The 14,852-nt window shown below is 40.7% G+C and overlaps 1 protein-coding gene across 1 annotated transcript in view; it reads left to right on the top strand.

Annotated features, from left to right (window-relative positions):
• The window catches only part of MNS1 (meiosis specific nuclear structural 1), a 34,162-nt gene that overhangs the window by 15,639 nt on the left and 3,671 nt on the right, over nt 1-14,852 (top strand). The window contains exons 4-8 of the mRNA XM_075531557.1: nt 45-147; nt 2,654-2,883; nt 3,389-3,605; nt 3,700-3,807; nt 9,001-9,258. Of these exons, the coding sequence (XP_075387672.1) occupies nt 45-147; nt 2,654-2,883; nt 3,389-3,605; nt 3,700-3,807; nt 9,001-9,258 (916 nt within the window). The remainder of the gene's footprint in view (nt 1-44; nt 148-2,653; nt 2,884-3,388; nt 3,606-3,699; nt 3,808-9,000; nt 9,259-14,852) is intronic.

Here is a 14,852-nt window from a genome sequence, read left to right as displayed (position 1 = left end):
ATGGACCTCAAATGTAAACTTCTTTCTTTGTTTGTTTTAAACAGTATTGAGCTCAGAGAATTAGAGAAGAAACTAAAAGCAGCTTACATGAATAAAGAAAGGGCAGCTCAGATTGCTGAGAGGGATGCTATTAAATACGAGCAAATGGTAACTATGTTTCTAGTTTCTATGTTCTTAGCCTTTTCTTGGAAAAAACATTTTGAAAATTATTACCTCATAAAGAATTTATAGTGCTATATTTTTAAAACCACTTATACATTTTAGTTTCTGAGAGTGCAGAAAATTAAGATTTCATCTGACTTGGTTTCCTTGTTAGCTTTGAGGTGGGATGTGGAAGATGCGGTTGCCGAACCTTCCACGTGGTCTATCATAAGTTACTTCTTGACGGGTTAGTAGACTACAAGCTGTTGGTATGAGCACTTATTTTGGAATGTTACTCATTTTCAATGTTTTGAAAAGTAAACATTTTACATTAGAACCCTTTTTTATGGTCATCTTTTCTTCTATTTCTGTTTTTAGCCCCTTGGGGTTTGTGGGGGGGGGGGATTGTTCATTTTTATTATTATAATTTATGTGAAAGCTTACAGAACAGATCATGAGTTTTGCACTTAACAATTTATAAACACATTTTGTTTCAGCTCATCCATTTCAAGCCCCTCATTTCACTTTCTTTCAGTATTGCCTGTGTCCATTTCTCCTTTCCTCAGCCTCTTTCCTGGGTAATGTCGTCCTCTTGCTTCAACCCGGGCATGGGAAACCATTGGCCATGACCAGCTTCCACCTCACCCCGCCCCCAACCATTCTATTACCATTCCATAGTTTAATCACCCCTGGTTTTTTAACTCCTGAAATGCTTCCACGTATAAAGCAAGAGTTATACTTGTGGTCAAAGAGCTCTCAGACGCACTCATCAGTAATGTTGCACAGTATAAATGTGCTTTTGAGTGTATTGAGGAAAAACAGAGAAATAGCAGGATGCACGTGCCCACTTGAACTGAACTGTCATTATCACACAGAAAGGCCAAACATGGACAGCTCAGTCCCTGTTTCCTGTTAGCATGTACAGCATGATGGTGGTGAGTCCCTCTCTCCCGGTCCCTTTCTCAGATGCTGTACAGCTGTCAGAGAAAGAAGCAGTGGTAAATGTTCTGGCTTTTAAAGTTGGCCAGAATTCATTACAAGCTAAAGAAAGGGAAAAAATAAAACAAAAACACACTGGAGAAATATCAAGTTGGAGAATAATTCATATATATGATTTTAAAAGCATATATATTAGCACACATACATATTTGTGTACATCAATACTATATATACATATACATGTATACATGTATAGACATATAGGTACACATATTTCCAGTAGCCACATATGATTAGAGGAGTTATATAAAAATTCTTAGGCTGTACAGTACATGTGGGTACCAAATCAGAATCATTGCTGGTTATAAATGATACATGCATTTGTGTGAAATGTGCGCAAGTATTTGTATTTGCATAGAGAAAGTAGAGAGTGTTAAATAGCATGTTGTGGTAGATGGCAGGAGATGGTGGGGGACTATTTTCTACACCATAGAGTTTTAAAAGATAAAGTAGAAAAAAAAAGTAGAACACAAAAGATGTCCTATTTGACCTACGATTTACAGGGATTTGAGGTTAGTCTAGTAGTTGTAGACATTTTAGCTTGACTCCTGAGACTATTTCTACATTTAATGTCAAGCTTGCTTGTCTAAATGATTTGAAAGTGCTCAGAAGGAATTGAGAGGTTTAACCTGTCCAACAAGCAGGGTTGTCTCTAACTCAGGGGTACAGTCTTGAGTTAATTCAAAACTGCAGAAAACAGAGTGACAGGCACGTTTAGTCAAAGTGGTTACGAAGGGCCTTTAATAACTAACAAAGGGAGATTCAAGGGCTAAGCAAAACATAAATGGCAGTAACATGAACGAAGTGTAGGCTAGGAGAACCTTCAGAATTGTAGCCATTCATTAGCAGACCTGTAGGAAAGAGTTACCAACCAGTTTTCAGTAGAACCGGATACACAATGAAGCTAAAAATGAAGACAACTGCCTAGAGCCACTTATACAGAGGGCAAGAGGAGGCATAGTAGCAGAGGATGGTGCAGACCTGGCAGTGTTTTGTTCTGTTGTACATACAGGGTAACTGAGAAAGGAGCCCTGGTGACTGTGGATTGAGGCATTGCGCTGCTAAGTGCAAGGTTGGCAGTTCAAGCCCACCAGCAGCTCTGAGGAAAGTTAAGGCTGTTTACTCCCATACTGATTTGCAGTCTCAGAAACCCAAACTAGTGCTGCTATGAGTTCGAGTCAACTTGATGGCAGTGGGAAAGTGAGTGGCATGAGCCAGAACCTTTTGGACAGTAGGTAATGGCAGCAACAATGCCGGAGTCATTGAAACGGCTGTTAATGAAGTGCTTATACTTTTAGCCATTGCCGTTCAAACATGAAGCTGTTCTCATTGTCGCATTGCCCCCAAGGAGCTACTTGAAGGACTACAAAAGCCTCCTTAGGGTGTGCCTCATCACCCAACCCTCCAAATGCCAGTGACTTAGCGCCGCATTTTACAGAAAATATTTTACGGTACGGGTTTTATAGCATTGGATTCCCACTTGAAATTAGAAAGCTACATTTTGTTTTAATAGAGACGGGAAGCTGAAATAGCCAGAACCATGATGGAAGAGCACGAGAGAGCAGTAAAGGAAGAGAATGCCGCAGAGGACAAACGACACAGAGAGAAAGCCCAGTACCAGGAAGACTTGGAGAAGCAACTTGAAGAACAAGAGACAAGAAAGCAGGAAGCTTACAAGCAGTTGCTGAAAGAGAAACTCATGATTGATGAAATCGTTAGGAAAATCTATGAAGAGGACCAATTGTAAGTGTGTCCTGACTTTCTCACATGGCTAAATTGTTGAAGTCCACCACAGTCTTGTGGTGAAAGATCTAGAACACCCAGGACAGTGCCTAAGACACAGGAAGTGCTCAATGAATGTTGGCTCTCATTACATGACGTGAGACCAACTCTTGCTATCATAGCCTGCATGTTCTCTGAATTGCTGAATCTTTTTTTTAATATACCCATATTATGTCCCAGAAGACATGCTTTCTGATAAAATTTCCTTGGCAGATAGCTTAAGTGTAGGGTGATGTAACAGGCAGCAGAAAGCTTCATTGGCATCTCACCCAGCGAGAATTGACACGTTTTATATTTAGTGGCACATAGCAAACACTTTGGGTGAAGTGTATGTTAGGTGAACGAAGGAACGGATGGCGGAGATGAAGATCCTTGTTGCCACATGAGTTTCAATGGAAGGAGATAGCTCTTTTCACTGAACTGTTAATAGTTCTGTTTTATAAAACTACGCCTTTTTGTTTTCTAGGGAAAAACAACAGAAGTTAGAAAAGATGAATGCGACCCGAAGGTATATAGAAGAGTTTCAGAGGCAACAGGCTCTCTGGAAACAAAAGAAACTTGAGGAGATGGAGGAAGAAAACAGAAAACTTCTGGAGTTTGCCAATATACAGAAGCAGAGAGAAGACGATCGCAAAGCGAAAGTGCAAGAGTCTGAGGAAAAACGAGCACAATTTCGGAATGCGGTATTAAAATACTCACTTCCTTAATGAGGGTTTCCGAAATATTGATTGGAGAATTTGATTCCTGTTCATATGTGTGTGTTTCTTAATTTCATAGCTGGCTCAGAAGTTAGAAGAAATGCTGAGGCAACAGGAAGACTTGGAGCAAGTGCGACAAGAACTGTACCAGGAAGAACAAGCCGAAATAGACAGGAGGAAATTGAAAGTGAGTCTTGGAATTGTTAAGATCATTAACATGGAGGCAAAAATCACCTTGAGATAGGCAATGAAGTTGCATTTTTAATCCATCCTGTGCATACCCAACATTCTGCATCATGTAAGCAGTCATGTAGCATAGGAACAATTGTAAAATTTTACTAGTAGAACACCTTTTAAATGGCTGAGGTTATACTGTTAGGGTGCCTCTCCAGTCATTTCCTTTCACTCGAGTGCCAAAAGTTTAAGTTTTTCCATGAGGCTTTCTAGTCCTATAAAGAGATACAGTCATGGAAGCCCACAGGGCAGTCCTACCTACCCTGTCCTGTCGGGTAGCGGTGCATTGGAATGGACTCACTGGCATTGAGTTTTTGGGGTTTCACTAAAAAGTAAATCCCTAGAAACCTTGTGGGGCAGTTCCACTCGATCCTGTAGAGCACTGTGATTTAAGACTCTACTCAATAGCAGTGGGGTTGGTTTGGTTTTGGGATGTGAGAATTTCCTAGATTGGGATGGCCACCTGGGCCTATGTGAACGGTGCTCCCTGGAGTCGGGCAGTGCAGGGCTTCTGCCCCACATCCAAGCCAGCACCCCCGTTTAGGGGCTCTATTACCAGAAGCACGTGTTTTTTAAGAGAACTACTCTTTTCATGGCTAGGAAAAAAAGTAATAATGAAACCTCAGAGTTCAAGTCCTGGCTTAGGCTTTTACATCAGAATCAGAATGTTGTCTTATAGGTCCACGAGTCTCTGTTTCCGTACTCAGCATTCTGTAGATTGCCATTGTCTACATTCATTTAATTATGTGTTTGCGTAATTTCATTTCATTCCACGAGTCAATCAAAGCCAGCAGACAGTAGTCAGGAGCATAGCCTGAGAACGTACCCGTGTTGTGGTGTGAATATCTAGAGGAACAGGACATTTATAAATCTGAAACTATTGGATTATTTTATATTTTATTCCATTTAAATAGTTTTCCTACTTTGGACTTTCTAAGTGGAAAGTAAAATTTATAACCTAAATAAACAGTTGTTTTGCCTGAAAATAACAGGATAACCAACTTTTTCCTCTCATAGTCGGGCAACTATCAGGAAGAACACATTTTCTTACAGAGATAACACTCTTTTAAAAATGTAGCCATTGGGTCAATGTCAGGTGCTTGCTCATATAGAATTCAGAAGGTTGGCAAAAATGCACACATCAGATTTTATTAGGAAAGTTATTATTTCTTAAGGCTTTTTAAAATGTGCTAGTTAATGTTTATGTAAAATTTGATGTATTTTTATGTTTTATCCCTTACTAACATTCTGTCAGCATATACATGTTGTTTTATTTCATGGATATACCTATTGTTATACTAATTGAAACTATATCAAATATTTTTTCAAGATAAATCCTTCCTAGGATTTAGAATGATTTCAAGGAAAATTAAGTGCTTTATGTTTTCAGGCTTGTATTTTTTTTCTTAAATGGCAAGCAATATTTTAGCAGCAACTCTCAAAATTAATATCACTTATTTTAACCTAACTGAAAATCTAAAATGCTTTCCCCAGTTAATTATTAGGTTGAAGAAGAAATTTACAGGTTCTTGAGAGACTGAGAATACTGTATGTCGTAATTCCTGTAATATTGACCTTGGAGGCAATTATTAAACCAGAAATTGTAGCGAATACTGCCTATCGATTCAGTAACTATGAAAAGAATTTGTATTCTTTCCTAACGAAAGACTAGATGTGAAAGTAAGTCACCAAACAATCAGGAAAGCACTGCAGCATTAATCCCAGGAATAATAGAAGGAACTGGGGAACAAATCCAATCAGAAAGAATAAAGAGGAAATGTAGAGAAGCTTAGAAAAACAAAGCGAGGTTACTTGATTATCTACTGTGACTCTCCTGGCATAATTTTCCCAGTTAATCCAGAGAAGTAGGAACATCTGACAACATTAGACTAAAGCTATATTTTTAGCCAACATTTTGTGCCATGCCTCACATCCCCTAATTTCAAAGATAGCTGTGAAGAACAGTTGGGAAGGTCAGATTTAGTTCTTACTGCTTCCCTAATTATAGTGGCAAGGGCAGAGACCACCCCTGACCCAGAGTGGGAGGAAGCTAATACGTAAAGACGGCTTCCTGTCAACCCGCCCCACAGTCCTGGAGAGCACTCCTCACATTCCTCACAAGATGTTAGCAGGCGTGAGCTCCGTGTGCCCATGATGGTAATCGGCTCACTCAGTCTCGGGCCCTGTGTCGGCTTTTCAGTTTGTTTCTCACGGCTGCTCCCCTGGGATGACTGTTATTCCAGCTTAGAGTGAGGCCTGTATTGCTCGCTCCCTACTGCTGCTGCGTTGATTCTGATTCATAGCAACCCTGTAGGACAAAACTGTCCCATAGGACTTTCTAGGTGATAAATCTCTACAGTAGACTGTCACATCTTTCTCCCATGGAGCTGCTTGGAGGTTCAAATTGCCAACTTTTTCATTGAGCAGCCAAGTGCTTTAACCATTGCACCACTAAGACTCCTTTGTGACCATCTAAACCAAAATCAGTCCGTCTCTAAGTCAATTTTGGTTCATAGTGACCCTATAAGACATGGTAGAACCTGCCCCTTTAGGTTTCTGAGACTCTTTTTTTTGTTTAATTTATTTTTTTAGTAGAAAGCCTCATCTTTCTCTTGAGGAGCAGCTGGTGGTTTCGAATTGCTGATCTGTAGTTAGCAGCCCAGTGTACCGCCAGGGCTCCTAGAGACTATACAGTGACCCTACATGCAGGCCCTTATTTAAGATTCTTCCCTCCAGGCTGAACTCAGACCACGATAGATGCCTTCTAAATATTTCCAGGCTCAGGGTGGCCTTACAGTAAATGATTTTAACATTTCAATGAACAGCTAATTGTCAAACTACACAGGTTTTAGAATACAGAAAGGGATGAAAAATTATGTGGTTCATATTATACAGTTACCATGATACTGATACAGGCCTGTCAAAAGTACACAAACCCACTTCCAGTTGAAAATATAATAAAGGACTTTTTTCTCCCAAACACTCCTCCCCCCCTTTTTTAAATCTTTTTTTGGGGGCTCATACAATTCTTATCACAATCCATACGTACATCCATTGTGTCAAGCGCATATGTACATTTGTTGCCACCATCATTCTCAAAACATTTGCCTTCCACTTGAGCCCTTAACACTTCCCTTTTATTTTGGTAGATTAGATTAAACTAAAATTCACAAGGAGGCATGGAGTCCAGGAAACATATACAGGTCATTTAATTCGATATAAATTACATTTCTGTATGTGAAATACTCTTGAAGTTCTGGAAGAAGTCAACGCTAAATGAGACAGGATCTCCATCCTATCTGGTCCTGTTCGCTTCTTTATACCACATGACAAACACGACACCGGATGGAAAGCACTCTGTGGCTTGCATTTCAAAGTTACGCTCTCGAGGAATTTACTTTTCAGTGAGGATGTAAGGCACAGGTGAAATAAAATTAGGTGATGAGAAAATTAAATACTACCTAGACTGGAATGATTTGAGAAGACTTTGGAGAAAATGAGACTTAAAAGGGGAATTAGACATGGACAGGTGAAGAAGGTAAGATTGAAAAGGATAGGTTGAACACTCAGTAGGAAAATACAGAGAACAAATCCACTGGAGCTGATACCACAGATTGGCTCCTCTAACACCCACTCAGCCCTGCTCAGCCTGCTCACAGCATTCGAAAGACGACGGAGGTCTGATGGCATGGTGGCTGACTGCTACCCACAAGACTCGCCACTTCTATAAAGATTCACATTCTCGGGAGCCCCATGCAGCTTCTCTTGAGTCAGCACAGACTGGATAGCAGTGGATTTGATTTTGGTAAAAAGACTCAAAAACTAAAACTACATTTCTCAGGTGTCCTGTAATTAAGATTCGTCACAGGACCTAGGTTGTTGTCTCTAGCAGTTAACTGCCCCATTTCCCTTTAGACCCCCACATCTATTTAGCACTGCCTTTTTGCTTAAAAATAAGTGTTGTTACCTATAGAACCAATGGAGGTGCGATGGCAGTAACTGAATAATACCAGCATATTGTGCTGCCTGAAGCTTCCGTTAGATAGAACTGGGCAAGGTTTGTTAGAGAAGGGTTTAAAATATGCATCAGCTTTCAATTGTTTTAATTTTGCTGATGTTGAGAACATGCACAGAAAAGCACCCCCCGATTAAATCGACATGCATAATTCAGCTACATTGATTCTGCGTCAGGTTGGGCGGCCATTTTCACCCTTCTCTCCTGAATTGTCGCTCCCCCATTGCATCAGCTTATGCCACCCCTAAAGTTCCTGTCGAATCTTTTGAGTAGCCATTGCCAATTTGAGCCCATCTCTAGCTCTGAAATTGACACCAGTTCTCATTCTTAGATGCCATGGGCTCTGTTTGAGCTCAGAGCAACCTTATGTATAATGGGACAAAACATTGCCTGGTCCTGCGCCAGTCCCGCAATTATTCCTCTGTTGGAGTCGACTGCTGCAGCCACTGTCAGTCCATCTCATTGAGGGAATCCCTCTGTTTCACTAATCTTTTAAAAGTTTGGGGAAAATTCCAATACCTTTTCATTTCATTTTCCACACACTTTTTGAAACCCTTTCAGACTTTATGAAGCATGACGATTAGTAGCTCCTCATGACATAAGCCAAGTAACAGAGATGAAGTCTCCCAACCTTCCTTCGAAGGAGCATTCTGGCTGTATTTCCTCCAAGACTGATTGGTTTGTCCTTCTGCAGTCCATGGTATAGTCAGTATTTTTTGCTAACACCATTATCTGAATATGTTGTTTTTTTATCTTTTGCAGTGCCCAATTTTCGCATACATATGAAGCAGTTGGAAATACCACTGCCTGGGTCAATTAGCAAAGGGGCATCTTTGCTTTCTAGAGGGAGGGCTGTCGTAACAGATTTGTCAGTGCAGTGCACCAGTCCAAGAGTAGGATGCCTTCTATCCAACTAGTTTTAAAAGAACCGGGCAAAATGTTATCCGGTAAAGCCTTTATATTTTCAGTTTGTATGGTAACCATACAGTTCATCTTGAACTCTTAAGTTTAGAACTTTATTCAGTTCATTGCAAAACTAACTCTAAGCATGACAAAACTCTGACACCTTTTCTTTGTAAATCAGATGTAAAGAAATTGTTATTGAATTGACTCTTTGCTGTATTGTTATAGGAAGAAGAAGAAACCAAGTTGAGAAAGCGAAGGGAAATGAAGCAAAACTTTGACGATCAAATGGCACTGAAGGAGCTAGTCCTGCAGGCCGCCAAAGAGGAAGAGGAGCTCTTCAGAGAAGCCATGCTCGCTAAACTCGCCGAGGATGACCGGATTGAGTTAATGAATGCCCAGAAACAGAGAATGAAGCAACTGGAGCACAGGAAGGCTGTGGAAAAACTTATTGAGGACCGTCGCAACCAGTTCCTTGCAGATAAAGTGAGAAAAAAGAGTGTTGCTGTGGGATTTCTTTGGTCATTATTTGGGGCCGTAATGGGTTCACTTATTCATCCACTAAACCTTACGAGAAACTTTATATGTGTCAGACAGTGTTGTGTCTTTTTAATAATTGTACGCTATAGCATCTTTTTGACCATTTACTAATGCATTTGAAAACGTTTTATTGATGCCAGACACTGAACTGATGTTGAGAACAAAAAGATAAATATGGCTAAATCCATTACTTTATCTAAGAATGAGAAAAGTCTATAAAAACTAAACATGTCAAGTGCGTGTTTGACCAACAGAATGACACATGTATGGGGGAGGGGAGAGTCTGGTCATGCTCTGGATGCTGTTTTTAAAAGATGGACCGTAACTTAGAGATGGCAGGAGTTGTGGAAGAGTTAGGAAAGCTGCATGGTAAGATGTGCATTTGGGAAAGTGGCTCAAGTAGCACTACTGAGGGCAGCTGTGAGGGGAATACCGTATGTACTCGTGTACAAGCTGAGTTTTTCAGCGCAGTTTTTGTGGTAAACTTGGGTGCCTCGGCTGATATCCGGGTCGGCTCATACTTGAGTATATGCGGTAAGTAGAGAGCCTGGGAGACCAGTTCAGAAGTTAATACAGTGATTCCAGTCATAAGATTTCACAAAGCACATGCAAATAGAGAATGGAGCCATTTGAGAGATGCTAAGGAGATAGAATTCATGGGGCTTGGCCACCAGTCAGATCTGGAATGGTAAATGACTGCTACTACTAATAAAATAATACTCGTTTTTAATATTAAAATATAATTTTCGTCTTCAGTGAGTGAGTGGATAATGTCCTTAAATAATAAGTGTGCTTATTCCGAAAAGATAAAGAACACTATAAAAATGAAGAGCACAAAGGGCTTAGGTGGAGAGCAAATGCTTTGAGAATGATTAGGGCAATGAATGTACAGATGTGCTTTATACAATTGATGTATGTATATGTATGGAGTGTGATGAGTTGTATGAGCCCCTGATAAAATGTTTAAAAAAAATGAAGAGCACAGATTAGATATAATACATATTATTAAGTAGTATTCTACATGATAATAGCAATAGCCAACATTTATTGAGTGTTTACTACATGTCATTCACTATTGTTAGCTAATTATAAGTAATAACAAAGTAGTAACTTTTAACTTCCAACCCTTTGAATTAGGTGATGTTCCTATTCCCATTATAAAGATGTGAAAACTGAGGCATAGAGAGATTGCTTATTTTGTATAAAATTTCACGGCAAATATGAAACAAACCTAGGGTCAATTAATTTTGGCATAACGCTAATCTTTTTTTCTTTGGCATAATGCTAATCTTTTGTTCCATGAACAGAACAAACAAAAAGTTGTTGGCTAGTCTGATGAAAATAGATGTGGACTTGCTAGATACTCTGCTGAGTGTTGGTAAGGGGCAAATAAAAGCTCCTTCTGGTAGCTTCTAAAATAAGTGACTGTCTTTCTCTGGATGGTTAGTGCCTAAGACTGGTTATCTCCAGAATCCCGTGAGGTAAAAGCAGCACGTTTCTTAAGTGTGCTGTGTACACTTTATAGCATCGACAGCCTTCTAATGCTCAGTGCTCAGGGCAGAGCTGGACGTGTTTACTTAGAACACATTCAAGAACTCACAAAGCAAACTCACTCCCATGGTCTGGATTCTGACCCACAGCACACCGTGGGTCAGGGCAGCACTGCCCGTGTGAGTGTCTCAGACTGGAGCGCTATAGAAGAGTGCCTTGTCTTGCTCTTGCCCAGTGGCTGGTGGTTTCGAACTGCTGATCTTGTCATTAGCAGCCCAGCGAGGATCACTGTGCCGCCAGGGCTCCTGGAAACACATGAGAGGTTAATAAAATAATTCAGGAGGAGGCTGTTTTAAATCGGCAAGTAGGTTTATACCCCATTGAGAAACATGAATGATAGGCAAAGGCGGAGATGTAAGTCATAATTGAGATGTGAGTGGATGAGCCTCTGGGGCGTGGAAATGGACTACTAACAGCATTGAGAGGGACAGGGAGAGAAGCTAAATTATAAGTACTATTATGCTTTCAGTTGGTGTTAAAAATTAGATGACATACTTTTAGGCATGTAGAATTTGAAATTGAGATGTGAGTGAAAAAAATCCTGAAGACAGTTGAAGAGAGAGTATCAGTTAGGTCAAGCTTGTCTTACAAAACACAGGTCTGAAAATAAGTATCACAGAGAGGTTCAAGCCACAAATATATTTCTTTCTTTTTAAATTTTTTTTACGCAAAAGAAATTTATTGGAGCCCATAAGGGAAACCCTAGGGGACCCAGCATCCCCTACTGTGTAGGAGTACCCAGCAAAGGGTCACACCATTCACTGTACCCCCATGTCCCAGAGCCAAGCCCCAAAGCCCCAGTACTGGCTGGGGGTGGGCCAAAAATGTATTTCAATGAGGAACAAAAAGAGGACTAATAATTGAGTGTTGGAGAACTTTCTCATTTAGCAGGTGGAAGGAGACGAACCCACAGGACCAAGAAATAATCATAATGATAGAGAAACCAGATAGTCACAGAAAGCCAAGGTAGACAGCTCTGTCTGTTGCTTGCTTTATAAAGTATTAATGTACTTGGGTTCAGTTTTGGGTTTTATTCCTACTGAACTAAAACCACAGTTCTGTTGCCATATTTCTATATTATGGACATAGTTGGAAATCTTTTGACGTGTCTGAGAATTCATGTTTCCAAGGGTGAACATACTAGATAAACCTTTCTGACTGTAACATAAAAGACACCAACCTCTGGAGCCAGTCTTCCTGCCCAACATCTTAGACTCGTTCCTGGATATTCTCCTGCTTCAGTCAGCCAAAAGTCCTGTGCATTCCACTTCCATCCTCACTCTGAAGTCCAGCTGATCTTCTGACCTTACTCCAGACGGTCAGCACTCTTCCCTGACATTCCTGACCTCGTCTTCTGATTCAGTCTCAAAAAAATAAAAGCCCCAATTCATGTCTAATGATTCCATGGGCGATTATGTGACCCCATTTCATCTTAGAGATAAAAGAAAGTCAATCTTGTGATTTAGTAGAGAGGCAGCAATGACTGAAGCGTAATTCTACTCCCAATGCCCTAGCAGTCAGTGCTGCTGCAGATTCTCTGACAACACGCCATCCTCTCAGTTGTTCAATGCTGGAGCCCGTCGAGGCAGACACTGTGCCAATCCAGCTTCTGGAAGACCCTTCTCCTTTGCTCTGCCCCTCTACTTCACCGAGCCTGGAGTCTTTCTCCAGCCACTGGTCTCTCCTGACAACTCGTCTAAAGTATGTCAGACAAAATCTGGCTGTACTTCCTTTCTTCTAAGACAGGTTTGTTTGTTCTTTTGGCAGTCTACGGAACTTTCAATATTCGTCACTGACCCCACAGTTCAAATGCATTGATTCCTTTTTGGTCTTTCTTATTGTCCACCTTTCACATGCATCCTAGACAATTGAAGACACGATGGCTTGCCAACTGCAAGGCCAGCAGTCTGAAGTGACCAGCTGCTCTGCCGGAGAAACACGGGGTTTTTACTCCCATAAAGAATTACTGTTTTAGAAACTCACAAGGGCAGTTAGAGCCAATCGTACCAGAGGCACTATGAGTTGGCATCAACTTGATGCCAGTGAGTTAGATTTGTTTTTTATTGAACATTTTATTGGGGGCTCTTACAGATATGATAACAATCCATAAATCAGTTACATCTGGTGAACTTGTACAAATGCTGCCATCATCATTTTCAAAACATTTGCTTTCTACTTGACCCCTTTGATATCAGCTCTTTTTCCCCTCCCCTCCCACCTTATCACCCTGGTGGACCCTTAATAAATGGTATATGTATATTTTTCATATCTATATTGTCCAATGTAGTCTTTCACCCACAGTTCTTTGTCCCCCTTGAGGTGTTTGTTTTTGAGGGGGGGGTCAAATGCTCCTTAGTAGTTAAAGTAACGTCCTTGCTTTTCAATACTCTAAAGAGGTCTCGTGAAACAGATTTACCCAATGCAGTGCATCATTTGATCTCGACTGCGCTTTCGTGAGCATTAATTTCAGATTCAAGCTAGACAAAATCCTTGAAAACTTTAATCTTTTGGTTTTTTTTAATCATTTTATTGGGGGCTCTTATAGCTCATATCACAATCCATACATCAATCCACTGTGTCAAGTGCATTTGTACATTTGTTGTCTTCATCATTTCCCAAACATTTTCTTTCTACTTGAGCACTTAGTATCAGCTCATTTTTTCCCTCTCACGCAGACCCTCCCTCCCTCCCTCATGAACCCTTAATAATGTATCTTTTTTTAATCTTAACACCAACCATGGTCTCCCTTTACCCACTTTTCTGTTGTTTGTGCCCCTGGGGGGGGGGGAGTTTTATGTCGATCATTATAATTGGTTCCCCATTTCTCTCCCTACCTTCCCCCTACCCCTCCTGGTATCACTACTCTCATTATTGGGCCTGAGGGGTTCATCTGTCCTGGATTCCCTGTGTTTCTTGTTCATCTCTGTACCAGTGTACATGCTCTGGTCTAGCTGGGTTTGTAAGGTAGAATTGGGGTCATGATAGTGGGGGGGCATTAAAGAACTAGAAGAAAGTTGTTTGTTTTGTCGGTTCTCTAGTGGTTCATCTTTTCCCTGTGACCCTTCTGTGAGGGGGTGTCCAATTGTCTACAGATGGGCTTTGGGTCTCCACTCTGGCTTGCTTCTCCCTCATTCACATCATTGATTTTTTGTTCTGGATCTTTGATGCCTGATACCTGTTCCCATTGACACATTATCACACAGGCTGGTGTGTTCTTCCATGTGGGCTTTGTTGCTTCTGAGCCAGATGACTGCTTGTTTATCTTCAAGCCTTTAAGACCCCAGATGCTATATCTTTTTATAGCTGGGCACCATCAGCTTTCTTCACCACATTTGTTTATGCACCGCTTTGTCTTCAGCGATTGTGTCGGGAAGGTGAGCATCACAGAATGCCGGATTGTTAGAACAAAGTGTTCTTATATTAAGGGTGTGCTTGAGTCGAGGCCAATGTCAATCTGCAATATTAATTCTTAACATATAGATATGAGTACATAGTTCTAGTCCCCTCACTTTACACACACACACACACACACACACACACGTACATGCCTGTATTTAGACCTCTGTAAATATCCCGTGCCTCTTGGTTCTTTCCTCTATTTCCTTTAAGAATTTTTGTATCAATGTTCATTAGGGATATTAGTCAGTAGTTCTCGATTCTTGTGTCCTTTCTTCATGTTATTACTTATGGGGCCACTTGTGAGGATTTTGGTCTTCTTTATATTGAGTTGTAATCCAAACTGAAGGCTGAAATCCTTGATCTTCATCAGCAAGTACTTCCAAGTCCTCCTCACTTTCAGCAGCAAGGTTTTTTCATCTGCTCATCGCAGATGTTAATAAGCCTTCCTCGAATCCTGACACCACATTCGTCTTCATAGAATCCAGCTTCTCTGCTGATTCGTTCAGCACACAGATTGTAAGCCGAATAGGATGAAACCCTGATGCACACCTGTCCTGATTTGGAACCATAAAGTATTACCTTCTTCTGTT

The sequence above is a fragment of the Tenrec ecaudatus genome, chromosome 14 (genome assembly GCF_050624435.1).
Source record: "Tenrec ecaudatus isolate mTenEca1 chromosome 14, mTenEca1.hap1, whole genome shotgun sequence".
Taxonomy (NCBI): Eukaryota; Metazoa; Chordata; class Mammalia; order Afrosoricida; family Tenrecidae; genus Tenrec; species Tenrec ecaudatus.
Note: the sequence above shows the minus strand (reverse complement) of the source record. Positions and strands in the feature narration are given on the sequence as shown.